Genomic DNA, 20,084 nt, shown 5'->3' with positions numbered 1-20,084 from the left:
TGCTGTCACCCAGGCTGGAGTGCAGTGGCACAATCTCGGCTCACTGCAACCTCTGCCTCCCGGATTCAAGCAATTCCCCTGCCTTAGCCTCCCGATTAGCTGGACTATAGGCGCCCGCCACCACGCCCGGCTAATTTTTTGTATTTTTAGTAGAGACGGGGTTTCACCATTTTAGCCAGGATGGTCTTGATCTCCTGACCTCATAATCCGCCCGCCTCAGCCTCCCAAAGTGCTGAGATTACAGGCATGAGCCACCGCGCCTGGTCTACAAAAAGGTTTTTAAAATTAGCTGGGTATGGTAGCACACCCCTGTAGTCTCAGCTACTTGGAAGGCTGACATGGGAGGATCACTTGAGCCTGGGGAGGTCTAGGCTGTAGTGAGCTGTGATCATGCCGCTGCATGCCCGCCTGAGTGACAAAGCAAGACCTTGTCTCAAAATAAGAAAGAATTGCTCATTTTTACCACCATAAAACACAAACCTGCCAACTCTAGTTCAATATTTGTTATCAAATTTTTGTCTTTAGATTGAGAATATATAGTAAAATATTATGTTTAAAATTCATTAGCCGAGCATGGTGGCACACACCTGTAGTCCCAGCTACTCAGGAGGCCCAGGCAGGAGAATTGCTTGAACCCAGGACATGGAGGTTGCAGTGAGCTGAGATTGTGCCACTGCACTCCCCTGGGTGACAGAGTGAGACTCTGTCTCAAAATAAATAAATAAATAAAATAAAATTAAATTATTTGGAATGACAGAGTAACAGGGTTTAGATTTATTCTTACTCCTTAAGTGAAAAACTGGAACAGGACGTATGGATCAACTGTTTTCAGACTCGGACCTTTTGCTGAGGGGACGGAAGCAAGTGAGGTGAGCCCTGTGATCTCCCTGACTTCCATCTGGAAGCACTTTCTGGACCAAGTTCAGAGAGGAACAGTCCAAGTACAGCTTGGAAGTTCCTGCTTGGTAGAGGGGACAAACTGGAACTTGGGGAAGCTGAGGCAGCTGGAATTTGCAGGGTGGCGTATGAGAGAGCAGGGACCTTAACAGAAATAGCTCCTGAAACCACATGGGCATACCATAGCCTTTGCTTGAATACTAAACTGTGCGTGTGCCAGGGAGCTGCTAGCTGAATGATTCTCAGCATTCACACAAGGCCAGGAGGCTTCTGAGTTCCTACTAGCAAGAAGAATGGAACTCTGTTGAGGCTGGGCACAGTGGCTCACGCCTGTAATCCCAGCACTTTGGGAGGCCAAGACAGGCAAATCACTTGAGGTCAGGAGTTCGAGACCAGCCTGGCCAACATGGTGAAACTCCACCTCTACAAAAAATACAAAAATTAGCCAGGCGTGGTGGCAGGCGACTGTAGTCCCAGCTACTCAGGAGGCTGAGGCGGGAGGATCACTTGAACCCGGGACGTCAAGGCTGCAGTGAGCCAAGAATGCGCGACTGCACTCCAGCCTGGGTGACAGAGACTATCTTTAAAAAACAACACAAACAAACAAAAAAAAAACAACGCTGTTGAACACCCAGATGTTCACTAGAGGTGCCAGAGGTACTGAATTATGCCCACCCCTAGAAGCGCCAAAAATTCATCATGACAAGATCCAGCAGATTGACAAGTAAGTCAACTGTCTGCCCCCCAAGACATTCAACATTCTCTCTTTTTTTTTTTCTCCCTATTCTTGCCATTCTGGATTTCAGTTAGATATATGTTAGTTAGACCTTCTCATTCTATTCTCCACGTCCCTTTGTTGTATTAGTTTTCCTTTTTTTGGGGGGACAGAGGTTTGCTCTTGTTGCCCAGGCTAGAGTGTAACGGTGTGATCTCGGCTCACTGCAACTTCTGCCTCCTGGGTTCAAGTGATTCTCCTGCCTCAGCGTCCCGAGTACCTGAGATTACAGGCATGTGCCACCATGCCTGGCTAACTTTTGTATTTTTAGTAGAGATGGGGTTTCACCATGTTGGCCGGGCTGGTCTCAAACTCCTGACCTCAGGTGATCCACCTGCCTCGGCCTCCCAAAGTGCTGGGATTACAGCCGTGAGCCACCTCGCCCGGCCAACACTCTCTAAAAGACAGTAACAAAGTCAAGACATGCAACATGGCACTGAAATGCCCAGTGCCCAATCAAGAATTACTAGATATGCCAAGAACCAGGAAAATGTGACCCATAGCCCAGAGAAAAATCACTCTGTACAAAACAGATGCAGAAATGACAGAGATGATGGAATTCGCAGACAAGGATGTTAAGGCAGCAACTATGCGTGTGCTCAAGGATTCAGGGAAAACAATGCAGAGATAAATGGGTGTTATATAAAGAATCCAGTGAATTAAAGCTGAAATGCAGTATCTAGAATGAAAAATTACTTGTTGGGCCGAATATCAGAGTAGACTTTGCAGGAGTTGAGTGAGTTTGAGATTATAACAGTGGAAACTAGCTGAACTGAAGCACCAAAAGAAAAAAATGATGAAAAAAATGAGAAGGGCCTCAGCAAACTGAGAGACAAACATCAGCGATTCTAATATGCCTGTGATTGGAATCCTAGTAAGAGGTTGTGGGGGGGCAGAAAAGATTTCAAAATTAATGCCCTTGAATTTCCCAGATTTGATGAAAATGATAAACCCACAGATAGAAGAAGCTCAATAAACCTCAAGCAGGATCGACACAAAGGAAAGAGCCACTGTTGGGCCTAGCACTGACCAGGTCAAAATAAGGCTGGAGCTGAACCTCAGTGTACCCGAGGCAACGTGCAGTGGGGGCTTAGGATATTGGTGCTGAAACTTAGTTTTCCTCTTAGGGGATTGCAGTGACATTGTCAAACTGCAGAGTCTGAGGGCACAGTCCTCCACAAGACTGCCTTTGCTGCAGACACCAGCCACACATTTGGGGTCCCCGGGGCCACCCTCACTTCTAACCAGCAGGTTACAGTTCAGGATCCACCCTCCCCAGCTCCTCAGGTGACACATTCGCAGTACTCACTGAGCGTGCCCTAATACGATTATAGTCAATTGGAGGAAAGGATGCTTGTTGGAAGGATGTGCAGGGCAAAGTCTGGGAGGTTTCCATGTGCAAAGCTTTCCCTGTCCTCAGGGACGCATCACCCTCCGAGCTCTGAGGTGGGACGCTCCTCAGGGTACTGCCAGCCAGGGGCGCTCACTTGGGCTGTGGTGTTCAGTTTTTGTTGGGGCTTCGTTGCATGGGCACAGTTGACTGAATCACTGGCCACGTGGCTGAGCTCAGCCTCCAGCCCTTCACCTCCCAGGAAGTCGGCTGAGTTCACCAGGCACACAGCCCCAGGCCTCTAACCCCATGCAGTCTTTGTGGTGTGGCCAGCCCCATGTTGAGTCATCTTGCTAGCATAAAGTCAGGTGTGGCCCCGTGATACCAGTCATTCCTGTCACTCAGAAATGAGGGTGTAGAGACTGCCTCCTAGAACTGGGCCAGAGGCCACCAAATCCTACCCAGGAGTCAGTCAGTATCTAAACTTGATAAATCAAGAAGAAGTTGTAGAAATGTGTTATTTAGAAATATAGAGGCCGAGCATAGTGGCTCACACCTGTAATCCCGGCACTTTGGGAGGCCAAGGCAGGCAGATTGTTCGAGCCCAGGAGTTCAAGACCAGCCTGGCCAATGTGGCAAGACCCGTCTCTACAAAAAATACAAAAATTAAGGCCAGGCACGATGGCTTACGCCTGTAATCCCAACACTTTGGGAGGCCGAGGCGGACAGATCACGAGGTCAGGAGATCGAGACCATCCTGGCTGACACAGTGAAACCCCATCTCTACTAAAAATACAAAAAGTTAGCCGGGCGTGGTGGCAGGCGCCTGTAGTCCCAGCTACTTGGGAGGCTGAGGCAGGAGAATGGCCTGAACCCGGGAGGCGGAGCTTACAGTGAGCCAAGATTGCGCCACTGCACTCCAGCCTGGGCGACAGAGCGAGACTCTAAAAAAAAAAAAAAAAAAATTAGCCAGGCATGGTGGCCTGTAGTCCCAGATACTCATGAGGCTGAGGTGGGAGGATGACTTGAGTCCAGGAGGTTGAGGCTGCAGTTAGTCAAGATCACACCACTGCACTCCAGCGTGGGTGACAAAAAAAAAAAAAAAATATATATATATATATATATGTAAAATATATATACATATAGATTATAAATGTATATAATTATCTCTATATAGAATAAATACATGTATTATGTTATGTATCATATGTATTTTGATTACAATTTTAAATAATATTATAGAGAGTAATTGCATTACTTCAACAGTTCTGTATCTGAGTTATATCATAGACAAAATAAATTAAGGCCTGCTTTCTAAATTTAACCATCATTTTAAACATTCTAAGCAGGGAAAACATTGTGTTCTAAGCAGACATAGTAGTAAAGCCTCCTCTAGGCCGGGCGTGGTGGCTCACGCCTGTAATCCCAGCACTTCGGGAGGCCAAGGTGGGCGGATCACCTGAAGTCAGGAGTTCAAGACCAGCCTGACCAAAATGGAGAAACCCTGTCTCTACTAAAAATACAAAATTAGCCAAGCGTTGGTGGCACATGCCTGTAATCCCAGCTACTCGGGAGGCTGAGGCAGGAGAATCGTTTGAATCCGGAAGGCGGAGGTTGTGGTGAGCCAAGATCACACCACAGCACTCCAGCCTGGGCATCAAGAGCAAAACTCCATCTCAGAAAAAAAAGAAAAAAGAAAAGTCTGCTGTAATATAAGTGGCATCATATCCTGGCGCTTGGCTCCCTGCATGGATTTTTACTCTGATTTTCCATTTGTTGTCTTCTGCCGCACCCCGCCGTCACCATTGTAGGTGGACGGAGGCTGATGTGTGTGCCGTAGCTTTGCAGGTGTGTCACCATCGGAGGTGGACAGGGGCTGATGAGTGTGCCGTGGCTTTGCAGGTGTGCTGCTGTCAAGGATGTGAGCAGTGCCCAGGAATCTCTGGGAAATGGGGTTCCCTTTTCTGAGCATCACCCTGACCATGGCGCCTCCTGATGGAATGTACTTCCTGGAACGGGTGTTAAGAACACAAGTGCAGGGACACACAGACATGCACACATCCTGTTGCAGACACACCTGCAGATAACACATCTCTATACATGGACTCACGCAGATGCAGGTGCACAGAGACATGCAGACAGACATGCATGCCAAGCACTGAGGACTGTGGCACCCAGGGATATCGGCATACTGACAGCACAGGGATTTAGGATCCGTTTGGAAAGGCATACCCAGAAGTACTGCGGTAGGTGGTCAGGGGGCCTAGCAGCTGCTCCTCTGTGCGGCACGTCCTCTCAGATGCACACATTGTGTGGGACAGCAGTATTTTCACAATTATATCTGTTTCCATTTCCTGAAGTGGAATATGAGTTAATCAAGTGCTTGGAATTACATAATTAGCAAATCCACAAAATTGTCTTTCTTATACTTCTTTGCAAAAGTTTTATGTGTTTAAACGAACCCTTCCAATTTGAAAGGCTTAGCTGAGTTTGATGTTTCTGCATGAAAATGGACACATTTGATTTTAACTGTCCCCTAATCCATTATCAAGACACAATCTCTTGACTAATTGAGTGGGTTACAAGTACCTAAGTGTCCCTGTCCTTCCCTGCTGGTGTGTAACTTGTGATCTGAACCACCGGGGCATCACCGTTCTCGTCACAGGCAGCTGCCCCACTGTCCTCGCCGTGTCTGGAAGCGCAGCAGAGCCCACGAGCTACCTGAGGATTGCGTTGGGCTCAAGGCGGCTCTGGTATAGCAGACCAGGCCCCAGGTGTTCCTGCTGTGGCCCCTGAGCTTTGGGTGCATTTATCATATTTGAGTATTGAGATCTCATTCGTTCTATGGTTTTCGATTCACTAGAATTTTCCTATTTGATGATTGTATCAGTTGACTGGGAGGAAGATTTAGTAGATAGATTATGGAGGACTTCTGAATTTTAAAGAACTATTGTTAAATTTGGTTTTTCTTTTTTAAATCTTTCTTGTTTAGGTTTGTTCGGACAGTGTTACCATTTTCTCAGGAATTTCAAAGAGATAAGCAGCCTAATGCACAGCCTCAGTATCTGCATGGATCCAAGGTAGGCTCCAATGTGTTCGTGTTACGAGCTTGAAGCTCATAATGAAGCATGTTTTGAAGTGTAGTTTAATTGGTTTGGTTGCAGTGACCTAAATGTATCACGCTGTGTATAAAATGTTATTTTTTTTTCCATTCTGTTAGCATCTTCCTGAAAAGTAGCAGTAATTTAAAACAAAAACTAGCCAACCAACCCAAAACAGTGCTTATCTAGAACTAGTGCGTACGTAGTGTTGGGACAGCTCTGGCCTTGTGATAGGTGTCAGGCTGGGCCTGGTCTCATTCCCAGCACAAACACAAGTGAGATTGTTGGAAGATTACAGGTTTAAAAACATCAAGCTGAGAAGACAGGTGGAAGAGGCTCAGGTGCATTCCTGAGACAAGGAGGCCTAGGGTGGCTGTAAGGCCTGACCGGAGGAGCTGAGCTGGAAAGGTGAGCACAGGGAAGGTCTGACATCCAGAAACAAGGATGGCCACCTGTGCCTGGAGGGTGGAAACCTGGAGCACCCGGGTCTACCATGTGTGAGAGGATGATGTCCACGTGGGGGGTGGCTGGGCTTGTCACAAGTCTGAGTATTATTAAGGGCTAGTTTCTTCACGTTTCAAGCACCCGTGTGATTTAGTAAGGAAAATATAAACACTGTAGCAAAGAAGAGAGATGAAATGAGCAGATACCCCACAAAAATAGAGCAGAGCAAATACAAGCAGATCCCCAGCCTCAGCGGAGCTGGGGAAGGAACAATGATGGCGGCAAGAGCCAGCAGGCCCCCAGGATGAGGGCAGAGGATCCGGCTCCCCTGTGAAGAGCGAAACCGTCTTCCCCCTGCGAGCTGCGGTGTCCCCGGGCTCTGCGGTGGGGGCAGGCTGCCAGCACTCATCAATATTTAAGTGTCCTCGCTCGTAGGAAGTGGGGACAATCACAGGACATTGTCTACCCCATCTGCCCAATGCCTGGAGCTGGGATGGAGAGGGCCCAGGCCCTGCCGCTCACACGCTGCCTGCACCTGGACGCTTTCTAAAGCACCAGCCGGCTCTGAGTGGCAGGAACAATGTTTTCCACTCATTCCTTTCTAACCCTCTGTTCTTCAGAGCGAGATCTTCTCACTCCAGTCCTCTGGGCGTCTTCCTTCTCCTTACAGGGCAGTGCCTTGGACCTGGCAGGAGCGCAAGTGTTTGCACCTGGGAAACGGCAAACACCCAAATCAGGGCATTGGTTTTTGGAGGGCCCAAGCCTCGGCATATGCTGCCCGTCTCTCCCGCCCCTGAAAAGAGCGAGTGTGGGCCGGGGGCGGCCTTTTTACGGCACTTGGAGCATCTCTGAGCAGGAGAGACAGGTCGTCTGAACTGTGTGCAGTGATGTGATGAAGGGGATGTGAGACTCCTCTTCGGGAAACGGGGCCCACGTGGACCAAGGGTGACTGTGTAAACATTATGTCCTTGAAAATGTGTTCTTTTTTTTTTTTTTTTGAGATGGAGTCTTGCTTTGTCTCCCAGGCTGGAGGGCAGTGGCACGATCTCGGCTCGCTGCAGCCTCCGCCTCCTGGGTTCAAGTGATCCTCCTGCCTCAATCTCCCAAGTAGCTGGGATTACAGGTATGCAACACCATGCCTGGCTAATTTTTGTATTTTTGGTAGAGATGGGGTTTCACCATGTTGGCCAGGCTGGTCTCCAACTCCTGATCTCAGGTGATCTGCCCGCTTCGGCCTCCCAAAGTGCTCGGATTACAGGTGTGAGCCACCACACCTGGCCATCTTTAGTGTTTTAGGGGTTATTTTTTAGCAATGTTATGACGGCAATTGAAAAAAATACAATTCAGATCCTCCCTAGGGTGCAGATGTTTGAAGGAAGTGGGTTCTTGCCTTTCACAAAGACAAGATTAAAGGTGGGGGTGGGAGGTGGCCTTGCCTGCCTTGGGGAGAAAAATGTCAGGGCTGGGAGCCTCGCTGACACATGGTGGGCCAGGGTCGCCAATGCCTGGAGAACAGGGGACAGGCTCATTCCATCATTCCACACTCCGCGTTCTTGAGGCTGTTGGCAGGTGCCGCCTCCGCAGTGCCCTTCCACCCTGTCTCTGTTCTTAGCACCTCCTAATGGCTGTGGAACTGTGAGTGGAGACACAGTTTGTGTGATTCTGGGCTTCATGCGGCTGTGTTGGTGTCCCAGGAGGGCATCCAGACAGGTACCCGGGCGCCAAGAATGCAGTGACCGGGCCTCTTCTCTGTTGGGCAGGGTGGGGTGCACACCTGGGCAGGGGTACGCCACAGCTGTTATGGGGCTCCCCCTCACTTCCCGAAGCCCTGTGGGTGGTTAAGAACTCACCTCCATTCTGCTCCACGTGACACTCCCATGTTCTTTCTAGCAAGGATTGAAGTTGACTTTTTTTCTTTTTTTTTTTTTTGAGATGGAGTCTCCTCTATCATCTAGGATGGAGCGCAGGGCACAATCTCGGCTTACTGCAACCTCCACCTCCTGGGTTCAAACAATTCTCCTGCCTCAGCCTCCCAGATAGCTGGGATTAAAGGCGCCTGCCACCATGCCCGGACAATTTTTTGTATTTTTTTTTTTTTTTTAGTAGAGATGGGGTTTCACCATGTTGGCCAGGTTGGTTTTGAACTCCTGACCTCAAATGATCCGCCCACCTTGGCCTCCCGAAGTGTTGGGATTATAGGCATGAGCCACTGGTGGTGCCCAGTTGAAGCTGACTTTTATGCAATAATTAGTTATACTCAAAAGGATGTTTCTTTAAAGGATTAGAGTAAGTGTTCTGAGGCTTCTGCTTCTGAAAGTAAAATGTAGTGTTTTACCTTTAGAACTGAAGGAAATGTTATTTTAGAAGATAGGACTAGAAAGTTTGGTGAGTAAGAATAATTTCTTGGGTCTCTGTGAACTAAAAGATTTGCTCTGGGCTTCTCTTGACTTTGAAATTTTTAATCCCTGTTTTAGGCATAACAATAAAGTAGGTTTTTGTCACTCCCTGATAGAGAGGCGTTTGTGCGCAGAGGGCACTGGGCAGAGAGGCTCCTCTGTCACCCCCATCTAGAGAGGACGGCTGTGGAAGCAAGGGAGGCGGGCGGGGGGTAGGCAGGCGACCCGACTGCGTGGGGCCGTGCACCTGCCGTTCTGATGGATTGCGTCCTGGAAGGGGCCTCGTGGGGTTGGTTTTTGAGATCCCAGGATAGCACTGTGGTGACATCTTTGCTGCCCAGTGTGTCTGTGTGCCCTTTGTGGTGTTAAAGGCTCTTGACACACGTTTTTATTCTCCAGGATTTTCCTCCAGGAGTGCAGGGAGGCACTGTTGCTTCCATTAAGATGCCAACATGAGCCCGCTGTTCCAGGGTGGTGGTGCGGGGTGCACATTTGCCTTGAGTCAGCCCCTACACTGTGAGAGCACCCTGCTGCCGTGTGTGCATGGGCACCACCTCAGGCATGGCTCCAGGGAATGGGCACTTGGAGGCATTTGCAAAGCTGATGCTCTTTTGGAGGGAAAGAAAGATTTGATGATGTGAATTTGATTTTTTTTAAATTCAACTGTTTGCAACTGAACTTGAACCTCACTATAAGATATTTCTGCATCCGTTTCAGAAACTGTGTGTCGTTTTTGTTAAAACCTAAACTAGTACATGGTTTTTTGGGGTTTTTTTGTTTGATTGTTTTGGTTTTTTTTTTTTGAGACAGAGTCTGTCCCCCGGGCTGGAGTACAGTGGTGGGATCTTGCCTCACTGCAGCCTCCAGTGATTCTTGTGATTCCAGTGATTCTTGTGCCTCAGCCTCCCGAGTAGCTGGGATTACAGGCGTGCGCCACCACGCCTGGCCAATTTTTGTATTTTTAGTCGAGACAGGGTTTCACCATGTTGGCCAGGCTGGTCTCGAACTCCTGACCTCAAATGATCCACGCGCCTCAGCCTCCCAAAGTGCTGGGATAAAGGCGTGAGCCACTGTGCCTGGCCGTAAACCAGTAACTTTTTTTTTTTTTTTGAGACAGGGTTTTTGCTTTGTCGCCCATGCTGGATTGCAGTGGCGCAGTCACAGTTCACTGAAACCTCCGCCTCCCGGACTCAAGCAATCCTCCTGCCTCAGCCTCCCAAGTGGCTGGGACTACAGGCATGCACCACCACATCTGGCTAATTTTTGTGTTTTATGTAGAGATCGGATTTCACCATGTTGCACAGGCTGGTCGCGAACTCCTGAGCTCAAGCAGATCTCCTGCCTCGGCCTCCCAAAGTGCTGGGATGTAGGCATGAGCCACTGTGCCCAGCCCTACACCAGTAATTTTCTATTAGATTATTTAGACATATACAAGTGACACTGATGTTGACCACCACCCACTCAAGAAGAGGCTGGATACTAAAAGAGATGATGTCTGAGCTGAGTCATGTGCTCACAGCAGACAGCCCTTGTACTCACAAGCACTCACGTATGCCACGTGCACTTGCTTCTGCTGCAGTATGAGTCACAGTGTATATCTGTGTGATTATGGAATACACAGGAATCCACTCAAAAAACATATTAGTGCTTTTTTTATGAATAGTGAATTAGGGCTAGTATCTTGCAGGAATAAAATAAACTTAGATGAGGGACCCATTTATGCAATGTTATCTTTTTGGTTCTTGGTCATGTCACCACTTACAGCATGCCTGCTTCTCAGTAAGACACCCTTTTGAGCACATTAACTAGTATTCTTTATCTCATAAGTAAGATTGTCCCCAATTCACAGATGAAGGCTCAGAGTGTCGTGAAAGTTAGAGAACCCAAGTTGCATGACTGGCGAGTCCAGAGCCGGCTCTGTGTGCTGTGACCCACCTCCTCTGCTTGTCGAGCGAGGCTGGAGACTCTGTATCAGGCATGGGCAGCAGAGTCTGTCTTGAACCGAGCTGTGTGACTGGACGTCCAGAGTGCTTCCTCTTCTGAGCTTAAGTCTTTTACAGCACGGTGTTTGTGACGGTGCCCTTCCCCAGAAGTAGTGCCTCCTCCCACTCCCCTGAGTAGTTAAGTCACATCTGCTGTTTGTTACCCTAGCTGTGTTGTCTCTCGGATGTGTCATCTTTGGGGTGAGCTTAGTCTACTGGGAAACCGGACACTGGGCAGGGGGCCAGAGGCCTGGGACCATGTGTTCATTGAGTGATGCCTCCTCTGACAGCTGTCATCCCGAGCCAGTCAGGGCGGGTCTGAGAATGAATTCTCTCACTCGTAACATGAGGTCATTAGATTTCACTGATGACTTTCGTGTTCTTCTTTTCGAACATTGAACCTGTTGTCAACCAAAAATATTACACAGAATCGCAGCACATAAAGCCCAGGGTGCTGCTCTGAGGAGAGGCTGGGAGGAGGGTGTGTGGGCGAAGATCTGTAGATGGTTTCTTCAAGGTTGCAAGGGGCCACAGGGCTTGGGCCTGGGACAGACACTGGGTGGGGTTTCTGTCCTTCAGTGTTGTCTAATCTTGTCACTGTAGTATTTTATAAACAGTTTTGGCTCTTTGTTTTGGGGGTCTCATGACCCTCTATACATCTGATGATTCACTAGAAGGACCCACAGAACTCAGAGTCTTACAGCTGCAGTTTATTCCAGCAAAGGGATACAAAGCAGGATCAGTAATGGAAGCAGACAGATCAGGCGGAGGCTGAAGAAAGCAGGAATGGCTGTATTAATATAAGATAAAATCAACTTCAGAGCAAAGAATATTGCCAGGGAGATTACATAATAATAAGTCAAACCACCACGAAGAAAACATAGCATTGCTAAATGTTTATGTGTCAAACAACAAGGCTTCTGTACTTGAAGGAAAGACTAACAGAAGTAAAGGAGAAGTGAACAATTCCACAGTTACAGTTGGGGACTTCAGCTCTCATTTTAGTAATTGATAGAACAAGTAGACACCAAATCAGCAACAGTAGAAGAGAACTGAACACCACCATCGACCAACAGGATCTAACTGACGTGTGTAGGATACTCTACCCCACAACAGCAGAATATATACGTTTTTCAGATTCCCATGAAACATTCACCAAGATAGGCCATACGCTGGGCCATAAAACTCACCTCAACAAAATTTAAAGAACTGAAATCCTATGGAGACTGTTCTCCAACCACAATGAACTCAAACCAGAAACCAGTAATAAAAAGATAACCAGAAAATCTCTATATGCTTGGAAATTAGTGCACTTTTAAATAATCCTTGGGTTGAAGAGGAAATCTCAAGAGAAATTTAAAAATACATTGAATTGAATGAAATGCAAATATATCAAGATTTATTTGATATATACAGCTAAGTGATTTATTTGATTTGATTATTTGATTGATTTATTTGGTATACAGCTAAAGTGCTGAGAGGGAAATTTATAGTACTGAATACTCACAGTAGGGGTCTCCTGCTATCTGCACCCGTGTCCTTAGACAAGCTGAGGGGTGTCCTTCTGCAGGAACCACCTTGATATGTTTTGGCTCTATGTCCGCACCCAAATCTCATCTGAAATTGTAATCCTCATAACCCCCATGAGTAAGGGAGGGACCTGGTGGGAGGTGATTGGATCATGGGGGTGATGATGTTCTCGTGATAGTGAGTGAGTTCTCACGAGATCTGATGGTTTTATAAGGGGTTCTTCGCCCTCGCTCTCTCTCCTCATTCCTGCCACCTTGTGAAGAAGGTGCCTGCTCCCCCTTCACCTTCCACCATGACTGAAGTTTTCTGAGGCCTCCCCAACCATGTGGAACTATGAGTCAATTAAACCTCTTTCCTTTATAAATTACCCAGTCTCAGGTGAAAATGGACTAATACAGTAAATTGATACTGGTAGAGTGGAGTACTGCTATAAAGATACCTGAAAATGTGGAAGTGACTTTGGAACTGGGTAACAGGCAGAGGTTGGAACAGTTTAGAGGGCTCCAAAGAAGGCGGGAAGATGTGGGAAAGTTTGGAACTCTCTAGAGACTTGTTGAAGGTTTTGTGTGTGTTTGTTTGTTTTTTGAAATGGAGTCTCACCCTGTTGCCCAGGCTGGAGTGCAATGGCGCAATCTCAGCTCACTGCAACCTCTGCCTCCCAGGTTCAAATAATTCTCCTGCCTCAGCCTCCCGAGTAGCTGGGATTACAGGTGCCCACCACCATGCCCAATTAATTTTTTTGTATTTTTAGTAGAGACAGAGTTTCACCATGTTGGCCAGGCTGTTCTCAAACTCCTGACCTTGTGATCCACCCACCTCGGCCTCCCAACGTGCTAGGATTACAGGTGTGAGCCACCACGCCCTGCCTGTTGAATGGTTTTGACCAAAATGCTGATGGTGCTATGGACAATAAAGTGCAGGCTAACTAAGGTGGTCTCAGATGGAATTGAGGAGCTTGTTGGGAACCGGAGCAAAGGTCACTTTTACTATACTTTAGCCAAGAGACTAGCAGCATTTTGCCCCGCCCTAGAGATACGTGGTACATTGAACTTGAGAGAGATCTGAAATTGGAGTTTATGTTTAAAAGGGAAGCAGAGTATAAAAGTTTGGAAAATTTGCAGCCTGAGGATGTGATGGAAAAGAAAAACCCATTTTCTGGAGAGGAATTCAAGCTGGCTGCAGAAATTTTGAATGTCAATCACCAAGACAATGGGGAAAATGTCTCCAGGACATGTACAAGGCAGCCCCTCCCATCACAAACCCAGAGGCCTAGGAGGGAAAAATGGTTTTCTTGGCTGGGCCCAGGGCCTGCCCTGCCCCTGTGGCTCCCCCTCCCCCACTCCATCCCCCCACCCCAGTGCAGCTTCAGGACTTGGTGCCCTGCATTCCTGCTTCCCAGTCACTAAAAGGGGCCAACATACAGCTCAGGCTGTTGCTTCAGAGGGTGCAAGCCCCAAGCCTTGGTGGCTTCCCCGTGGTGTTGGACCACCTAGATTTCAAAGGATATGTGGAAATGCCTGAATGTCCAGGTGGAAGTTTGCTGTGGGGGTGGAGCCATCATGGAGAACCTCTGCTAGGGCAGTGAGGAAGGGAAATGTGGGGTTGGAGCCCCACACACAGAGTCCCCACTGGAATACTGCCTAGTGGAGCTGTAAAAAGAGGGCCACCCTCCTCCAGACCCCAGTCAGCTTGCACTGTGTACCTGGAAAAGCCACAGACACTCAATGCCAGCCTGTGAAAACAGCCGGGAGGGGGACTGTACCCTGCAAAGCCACAGGGTGGAGCTGCCCAAGACCGTGGGAGCCCACATCTTGCATCAGTGTGACCTGGATGTGAGACATGGAGTCAAAGGAGATTATTTTAAAGCTTTAAGATTTAATGACTGCCCCACTGGACTTTGGACTTCCATGGGGCCTGGAGCCCCTTTGTTTTGGCCAGTTTCTCCCATTTGCAATGGGAGCATTTATCCAATGCCTGTACCCCTATTGTATCTAGGAAGTAACTAACTTGTTTTTTATTATATAGGCTCATAGGTGGAAGGGACTTGACTTGTCTCAGATGAGACTTTGGACTTGGACTTTTGAGTTAATGCTGGAATGAGTTAAGACTTTGGGGCACTGCTGGGAAAGCATGATTGTATTTTGAAATGTGAGAACCCATGAGATTTGGGAGGGGCCAGGGGCAGAATGATAAGGTTTGGTTGTGTCCCCACCCAAATCTCATCTTTACTTGTAATCCCCATTATGCCCACATGTCACGGGTGGGAGCTGGTGGGAGTTGATTGGTTCATGGGGGCAGTTTTCCACATGCTGTTCTTGTGATAGTGAGTTAGTTCTCACGAGATCTGATGGTTTTATAAGGGGCTTCGCCTTTTGTTCTCTCTTATCTTTCCTGCCTTCTTGTGAAGAAGGTGCTTGCTTCCCCTTTACCTTCTGCATAACTGTAAGTTTTCTGAGGCCTCCCCAGCCATGTGGAACTGTGAGTCAGTTAAACCTGCCTTTTTTTTTTTTTTTTTTTGAGATGGAGTCTTGTTCTGTCACCTGGGCTGGAGTGCAGTGGCGCGATCTCTGCTCACTGCAAGCTCCACCTCCCAGGTTCATGCCATTCTCCTGCCTCAGCCTCCCGAGTAGCTGGGACTGCAGGTGCCCGCCACCACGCCCGGCTAATTTTTTGTATATTTAGTAGAGACGGGGTTTCACCGTGTTAGCCAGGATGGTCTCAATCTCCTGACCTCGTGATCTGCTCGCCTCGGCCTCCCAAAGTGCTGGGATTACAGGTGTGAGTCGCCGCGCCTGGCCTAAACCTGCTTTTTTTTAAAATAAGTTATGCAGTCTTGGGTATTTCTCTATAGCAGTGTGAAAACGGACTAATACATACCCTAACTACCTTCCTCGCCCTCCCACCCCACAGGGGTCTCTCTCCCGGCTCCGGGGGTGCCCTGTGCATCCTGAGAAGGCAGCTCCCCCGGCCCCTTCAGGGTGCGACCTTGGGCATCCTGCTGGGAGACTGGGAGGCAGGGGGAGACTCTGAGTCGTATTCATTTCTCATTCTAGACTTCAAAATGGCTTCTAGCGAGTCGGCTATTCAACAAATGTTGAAACACCAAATGGTTTTGTTTTCTTTTCTATTTTAGCAGGTTTCTTTTTGGTGGCAGGCTAACTAGGTTTTGTAACTGTACCAGTTAAGGGCAGTAGATTTTACAAGTCAGTAGACTCAGACCCGTTCACCTGAGCCTGTGTGTGTTGAGTGATCTTCTCACACAGTTCTTCATCTGCACATGTGTGCGGGGACCATGCTGAGAGCTCTGTGCCCTGTTTTCCAGGCTTTGAACTTGGCCTACTCCAGCATTTACGGCAGCTACCGGAACTTCGTGGGACCTCCACACTTTCAAGTCATCTGCCGACTCCTCGGCTACCAGGGTATCGCCGTGGTCATGGAGGAGCTGCTGAAGGTCGTCAAGAGCCTGGTGAGTGTTCCCTGGACATGCTTCTTTCACACAGCCTGGATTCCCTGGGACACCCATGCCAGAGGGTCTTCTCTGCCTGGACTGTGATTCTCCAACAGCTGGATTAGTTCAATTAGGCTTCAAAGATTTCTGACCATATATAGTTTGATACTTCCCTCATCTTTTCAAACTCAAGAGAATGGGTCCAGGTTATTTTTAACTGATACGCAGAGTTTTTATTTGTATGTGTAGAGAGGGGGTCTTGCTATGTTGCTCAGGCTGGCCTTGAACTCCTGGGCTCCAGAGATCTGCCCATCTTGGCCTCCCAAAGTGCTGGGGTTACAGGCATGAGCCACCTTGGCCAGCCTGGATTTAGTTTTCTAGACATAACTTACTTTTTATAATTTTTCATCCTTTTTATTATTTTAATCTTCTGTGACTTGAGACCATGTAAGAGTTTGGTCACTTGGCACAGCCATCACCCCGTGACCCAAACAGATCCTTCCAGGACCTGCTGGGGACTCTGTCCCAAAACATGTGGCAGCTTGGGGGGTGTTAGGATTGCTGACCTCACCACAGCTGAGCCTGGGGCCGCACCCAGGAGCACAGACAGCGTCCTGGGGGACCCTGGAGCTGGCAGTGCTCACGATGCTGGGGTGCATCCCCATAGGAGACACCTGGCAACAAAGCTCTCCCCTCATTGTGGCACCCCGGGACCGCTTTCATCTTGAAAGAGGAGTCCAGTTTCAGAACACGAATTCAGTCATGGGAAGCCACCTGGTGATGGTTGCTCTCTCTCCAAGGGTGGATTTTATTCCCCAGCCAGACGATCCTGCAGCCTTGCTGGCTACCGAGCTCTTTGCTAACAGACTTGTTTCAGGGTGTGCGCCGGCCACAGGCGTTAGCAGAGTGGAGTTGGGTGGCTGATGCAGCCTGTCTCATCTCCCCGGCAGCTGCAAGGCACAATCCTGCAGTACGTGAAGACGCTGATGGAGGTGATGCCCAAGATCTGCCGCCTGCCCCGGCACGAGTATGGCTCTCCTGGTGAGTGCGGGCGTGTGGAGCTCACAGTGCTGTCTGTGGAGAGGTCAGAAAGGAATTCAAGTCAGAAATTCTTGAGAAGGATTAGATTTGCCACATAGGAGGAGGCAGTAGACAGACAAATGCACCTTACAACCAGGAAGAGGTGTGTTGGGGTCACTGTCTGCAGGCGAGGAAGCAGAGGTCAGCCTGCAAGAGTTGAGACGACAGACCCCTGAACACCACGCTCTCGGGCGCCCCTACGAAAGAATTGCCACCCAATGAGGCAAGAGAGCCGACTGCCGGGTCCTGCTGCCCTGCTGGGCCTATAGGGACTTGAGGCTCAGAGACAGGCCCACCGAGATGGTGCAAGGCCTGTCCCTGCCCCCAGGCCGTCCCATCCATCTGCAGGTCCAGCTGCAGGGCCCTCAGGCAGGTGTGCTCTTAGGGACAGGCCCGCGTGACTTGCTGTGGGTTGGTTTGGGGCTATGCAAATAAATAGCTTTAGTGATCTCAGAAAGCATTGTCTCATAAAATTGTATGACAAGGACCTTTGTCACATAACAAAACTGCTTTTAGTCTCTTACCTGGCCGAGTTTTCTTGAAAGCTGGACAGTTGAACACTAGCCTTGTGTTGTAAAGCGACTTGAGCCTGCACGTGGGTGACCGACGAGGCACTGTCCTGATGGGCAGTCAGTCAGCGTGGCTGAGCTCTTGAACACGTGCTCAGGACTTTTTGCTTTTTGGCAACTCCCCAGGGCTGTTGCTGGTGTTTGAGGAGACGATAAGGTGTCCCCCTCAGCCACCATGGGGAAGTAGCCATCAGCACGGCCCTGGCTCAAGAGAATCTGATTTCAGTTTATTGTCAGAAAGTAGAGGAGGAATGCTGGGATGATTAAAACCAATGCTTATGTCGTGACTAGAGATGGAAATTTCAGATGTTGAGGAGGGAGCCATTTCCCAGTGTGGTACGGGGAAAGCTTGCTGGGAATGACACAGGTGCAGGAGCGTCCCCGCCCCCGCCAAGTGGGGCTGAGTCCCCGCAGCGGTGCTGAGAGCTGGGAGGAGCAGAGGGGCCGTGTCGGACCGCTGGTCCTTGGGGAAGGGGCACTCGGGCAAGACCTGCTGGGACAAGGGTTTAAGGTCTGCTGAGCCTCCCGCTTTGCTCTTCCCAGGGTAGTTTCGGCCCCTCCTGATGCCACGTTCATTGTGCGGTCAGCTGCCGGTTTCTGTCTGGGCTGGAGTTGAAGCTGTAGATTGACTGGGAAACGTTGGCCTTCTGTCCCATATTTGCACCTTGCGCCTTTTTATGCCTTATTCCGCTGTCCGGGATGCCGCTGAGATGCCTGCCTTGCTCTGGAGCTGGCCTGGTGTGCGGCCTCCCGTTGGGCGTGCTGTTAGTTAGCTGCAGGCTTTCTAGATGCCCTTTCTCAGATTAGGTGTGGCCCCTTCCATGCCTGCGAAGAGAGATTGCATTTTGTCAAATACCTTGTCTGCCCCCACTGGGGATGTGGTGCAGTCTTTGTTCATCATGTGGTGACGTTTCCTATCATCATAGCCTTCCCTAAAGATATGAGGTTGAGTTGAAAAGAGGCTTCAAAGCCAAGGCCCAGGGTCACATGGTGTGTGGAGAACGTGCCCAGGTGGCGAATAAACCACCGCTGCAGGGAAGATGCTGGGGATGGGACGTTGTGGCTGTCCTTATAGCCAGGTTTGATGGCGGTGTCAGAACGGCAGGTGCTCCTGGCTGTGGACCCAGGCTGCTAGGGCCCAGCCCCCTCCAGTCCCCCAACCCCACCTCACTCCCGCCACCGTAGGTATCCTGGAGTTCTTCCACCACCAGCTGAAGGACATCGTGGAGTATGCAGAGCTGAAGACGGTGTGCTTCCAGAACCTGCGGGAGGTGGGGAACGCCATCCTCTTCTGCCTGCTCATCGAGCAGAGCCTGGTGAGTGGCCCCCCCACCCCACCCCTCCCCGCCCCAGCCCACCCCAGCCCACCCCACCCTGCCCCACTGGCCAGGGGAGGGCTTTCTTTGGCGGGTTCTTTAGTGGGGGTGTGGCAACAGCAGTGAGGTAAAGCATCATTTTTTTTTTCGTGGCTATTGAGACTTTAGTTTGAATTTGTTCCCTTCAATTGAAAAACAAAAATGTACTGTAGTTCACTGTCTCAAGAATGTTTTTCTGTGTTAATGTCATAAAACTGTTGTATTATGTGATGTTTTCAACATCTAAATGAACATATTTGGTGTGCCTGTAAGGTATAAGGCATTGCTGCGCAGGAGGGCTCTCTGCATGCCTGAGGCCGCTGAGCAGTTGAAGTGTGGCTCAGTGTGACTGAGGAACTGAGTGCTAAATGTTACTGAATTATCACTGATTTAAATCTGAATGGCTACACGTGCCCCATGGTGGACAGCACGAGTGGCCAGCATGAAAGGGGAGCCCCTGGGAGCCCACCCCCTCTTAGGACGTGGCACAGTGGACGCCTCGTGTTTTCGACTGGCCGCCTTTTTGTGGTGCTGTCTGGCTGTCCCTCCGTCCTGTACATCACAGCAGCTCAGTTTCTAACCTCCTGGGCTGGGAAAGCCAGTGGGAAATGGAATCTCAGGTGGCCCTCTCCTGCCTTCCATCGTGACTAACGAGGTGGGCATCTCTTCATTTGTTGCGTCTTCTTGTTTCTTTTCCTGTGAAATGCCCCATTGAGTTCTTTTGCCTATTTTCTTTTTCTTTTTTTTTTTTTTTGAGACGGAGTCTCGCTCTGTCTCTCAGGCTGGAGTGCAGTGGTGTGATCTCGGCTCACTGCAAGTTCCGCCTCCCGGGTTCATGCCATTCTCCTGCCTCAGCCTCAGAAGTAGCTGGGACTACAGGCGCCCGCCACCACGCCCAGCTAATTTTTTGTATTTTTACTAGAGACGGGGTTTCACCGTGTTAGCCAGGCTGGTCTCTAACTCCTGACTTTGTGATCCACCCGCCTTGGCCTCCCAAAGTGCTGAGATTACAGGTGTGAGCCACCGCGCCCGGCCTCTTTTGCCTATTTTTCTACAGCTTATTCTGTGTAGACTCTTTATGTGCTGCACATATTGTAAATTCTTCTCCCATTTGTGGCTTACCTTTTCACTCTGATAGTGGTGATTTTTGATAAAATGCTCTGAATTTGGATGTAGC

The 20,084-nt window shown here is 49.2% G+C and overlaps 1 protein-coding gene and 1 long non-coding RNA gene across 7 annotated transcripts in view; one reads left to right on the top strand and one right to left on the bottom strand.

Annotated features, from left to right (window-relative positions):
• Positions 1–20,084, top strand: part of CYFIP1 (cytoplasmic FMR1 interacting protein 1) — a 111,616-nt gene that overhangs the window by 82,244 nt on the left and 9,288 nt on the right. For all 6 annotated transcript variants that reach the window (XM_055363296.2, XM_055363297.2, XM_055363295.2 and 3 more), the window contains exons 23-26: positions 5,995–6,082; positions 15,778–15,921; positions 16,854–16,944; positions 18,738–18,868. In XM_055363296.2, the coding sequence (XP_055219271.1) occupies positions 5,995–6,082; positions 15,778–15,921; positions 16,854–16,944; positions 18,738–18,868 (454 nt within the window). The remainder of the gene's footprint in view (positions 1–5,994; positions 6,083–15,777; positions 15,922–16,853; positions 16,945–18,737; positions 18,869–20,084) is intronic.
• LOC129527060 (uncharacterized) lies at positions 16,296–18,377 on the bottom strand. Its single transcript, XR_008671917.2, has 2 exons — positions 17,508–18,377; positions 16,296–16,977 (listed from the first exon to the last, which is right to left on the bottom strand). It is a non-coding gene; the product is annotated as an uncharacterized lncRNA (long non-coding RNA).

The sequence above is a fragment of the Gorilla gorilla genome, chromosome 16 (genome assembly GCF_029281585.2).
Source record: "Gorilla gorilla gorilla isolate KB3781 chromosome 16, NHGRI_mGorGor1-v2.1_pri, whole genome shotgun sequence".
In the NCBI taxonomy this organism is placed as follows: domain Eukaryota; kingdom Metazoa; phylum Chordata; class Mammalia; order Primates; family Hominidae; genus Gorilla; species Gorilla gorilla.
This window is presented reverse-complemented; position numbering and strand designations above follow the sequence as displayed.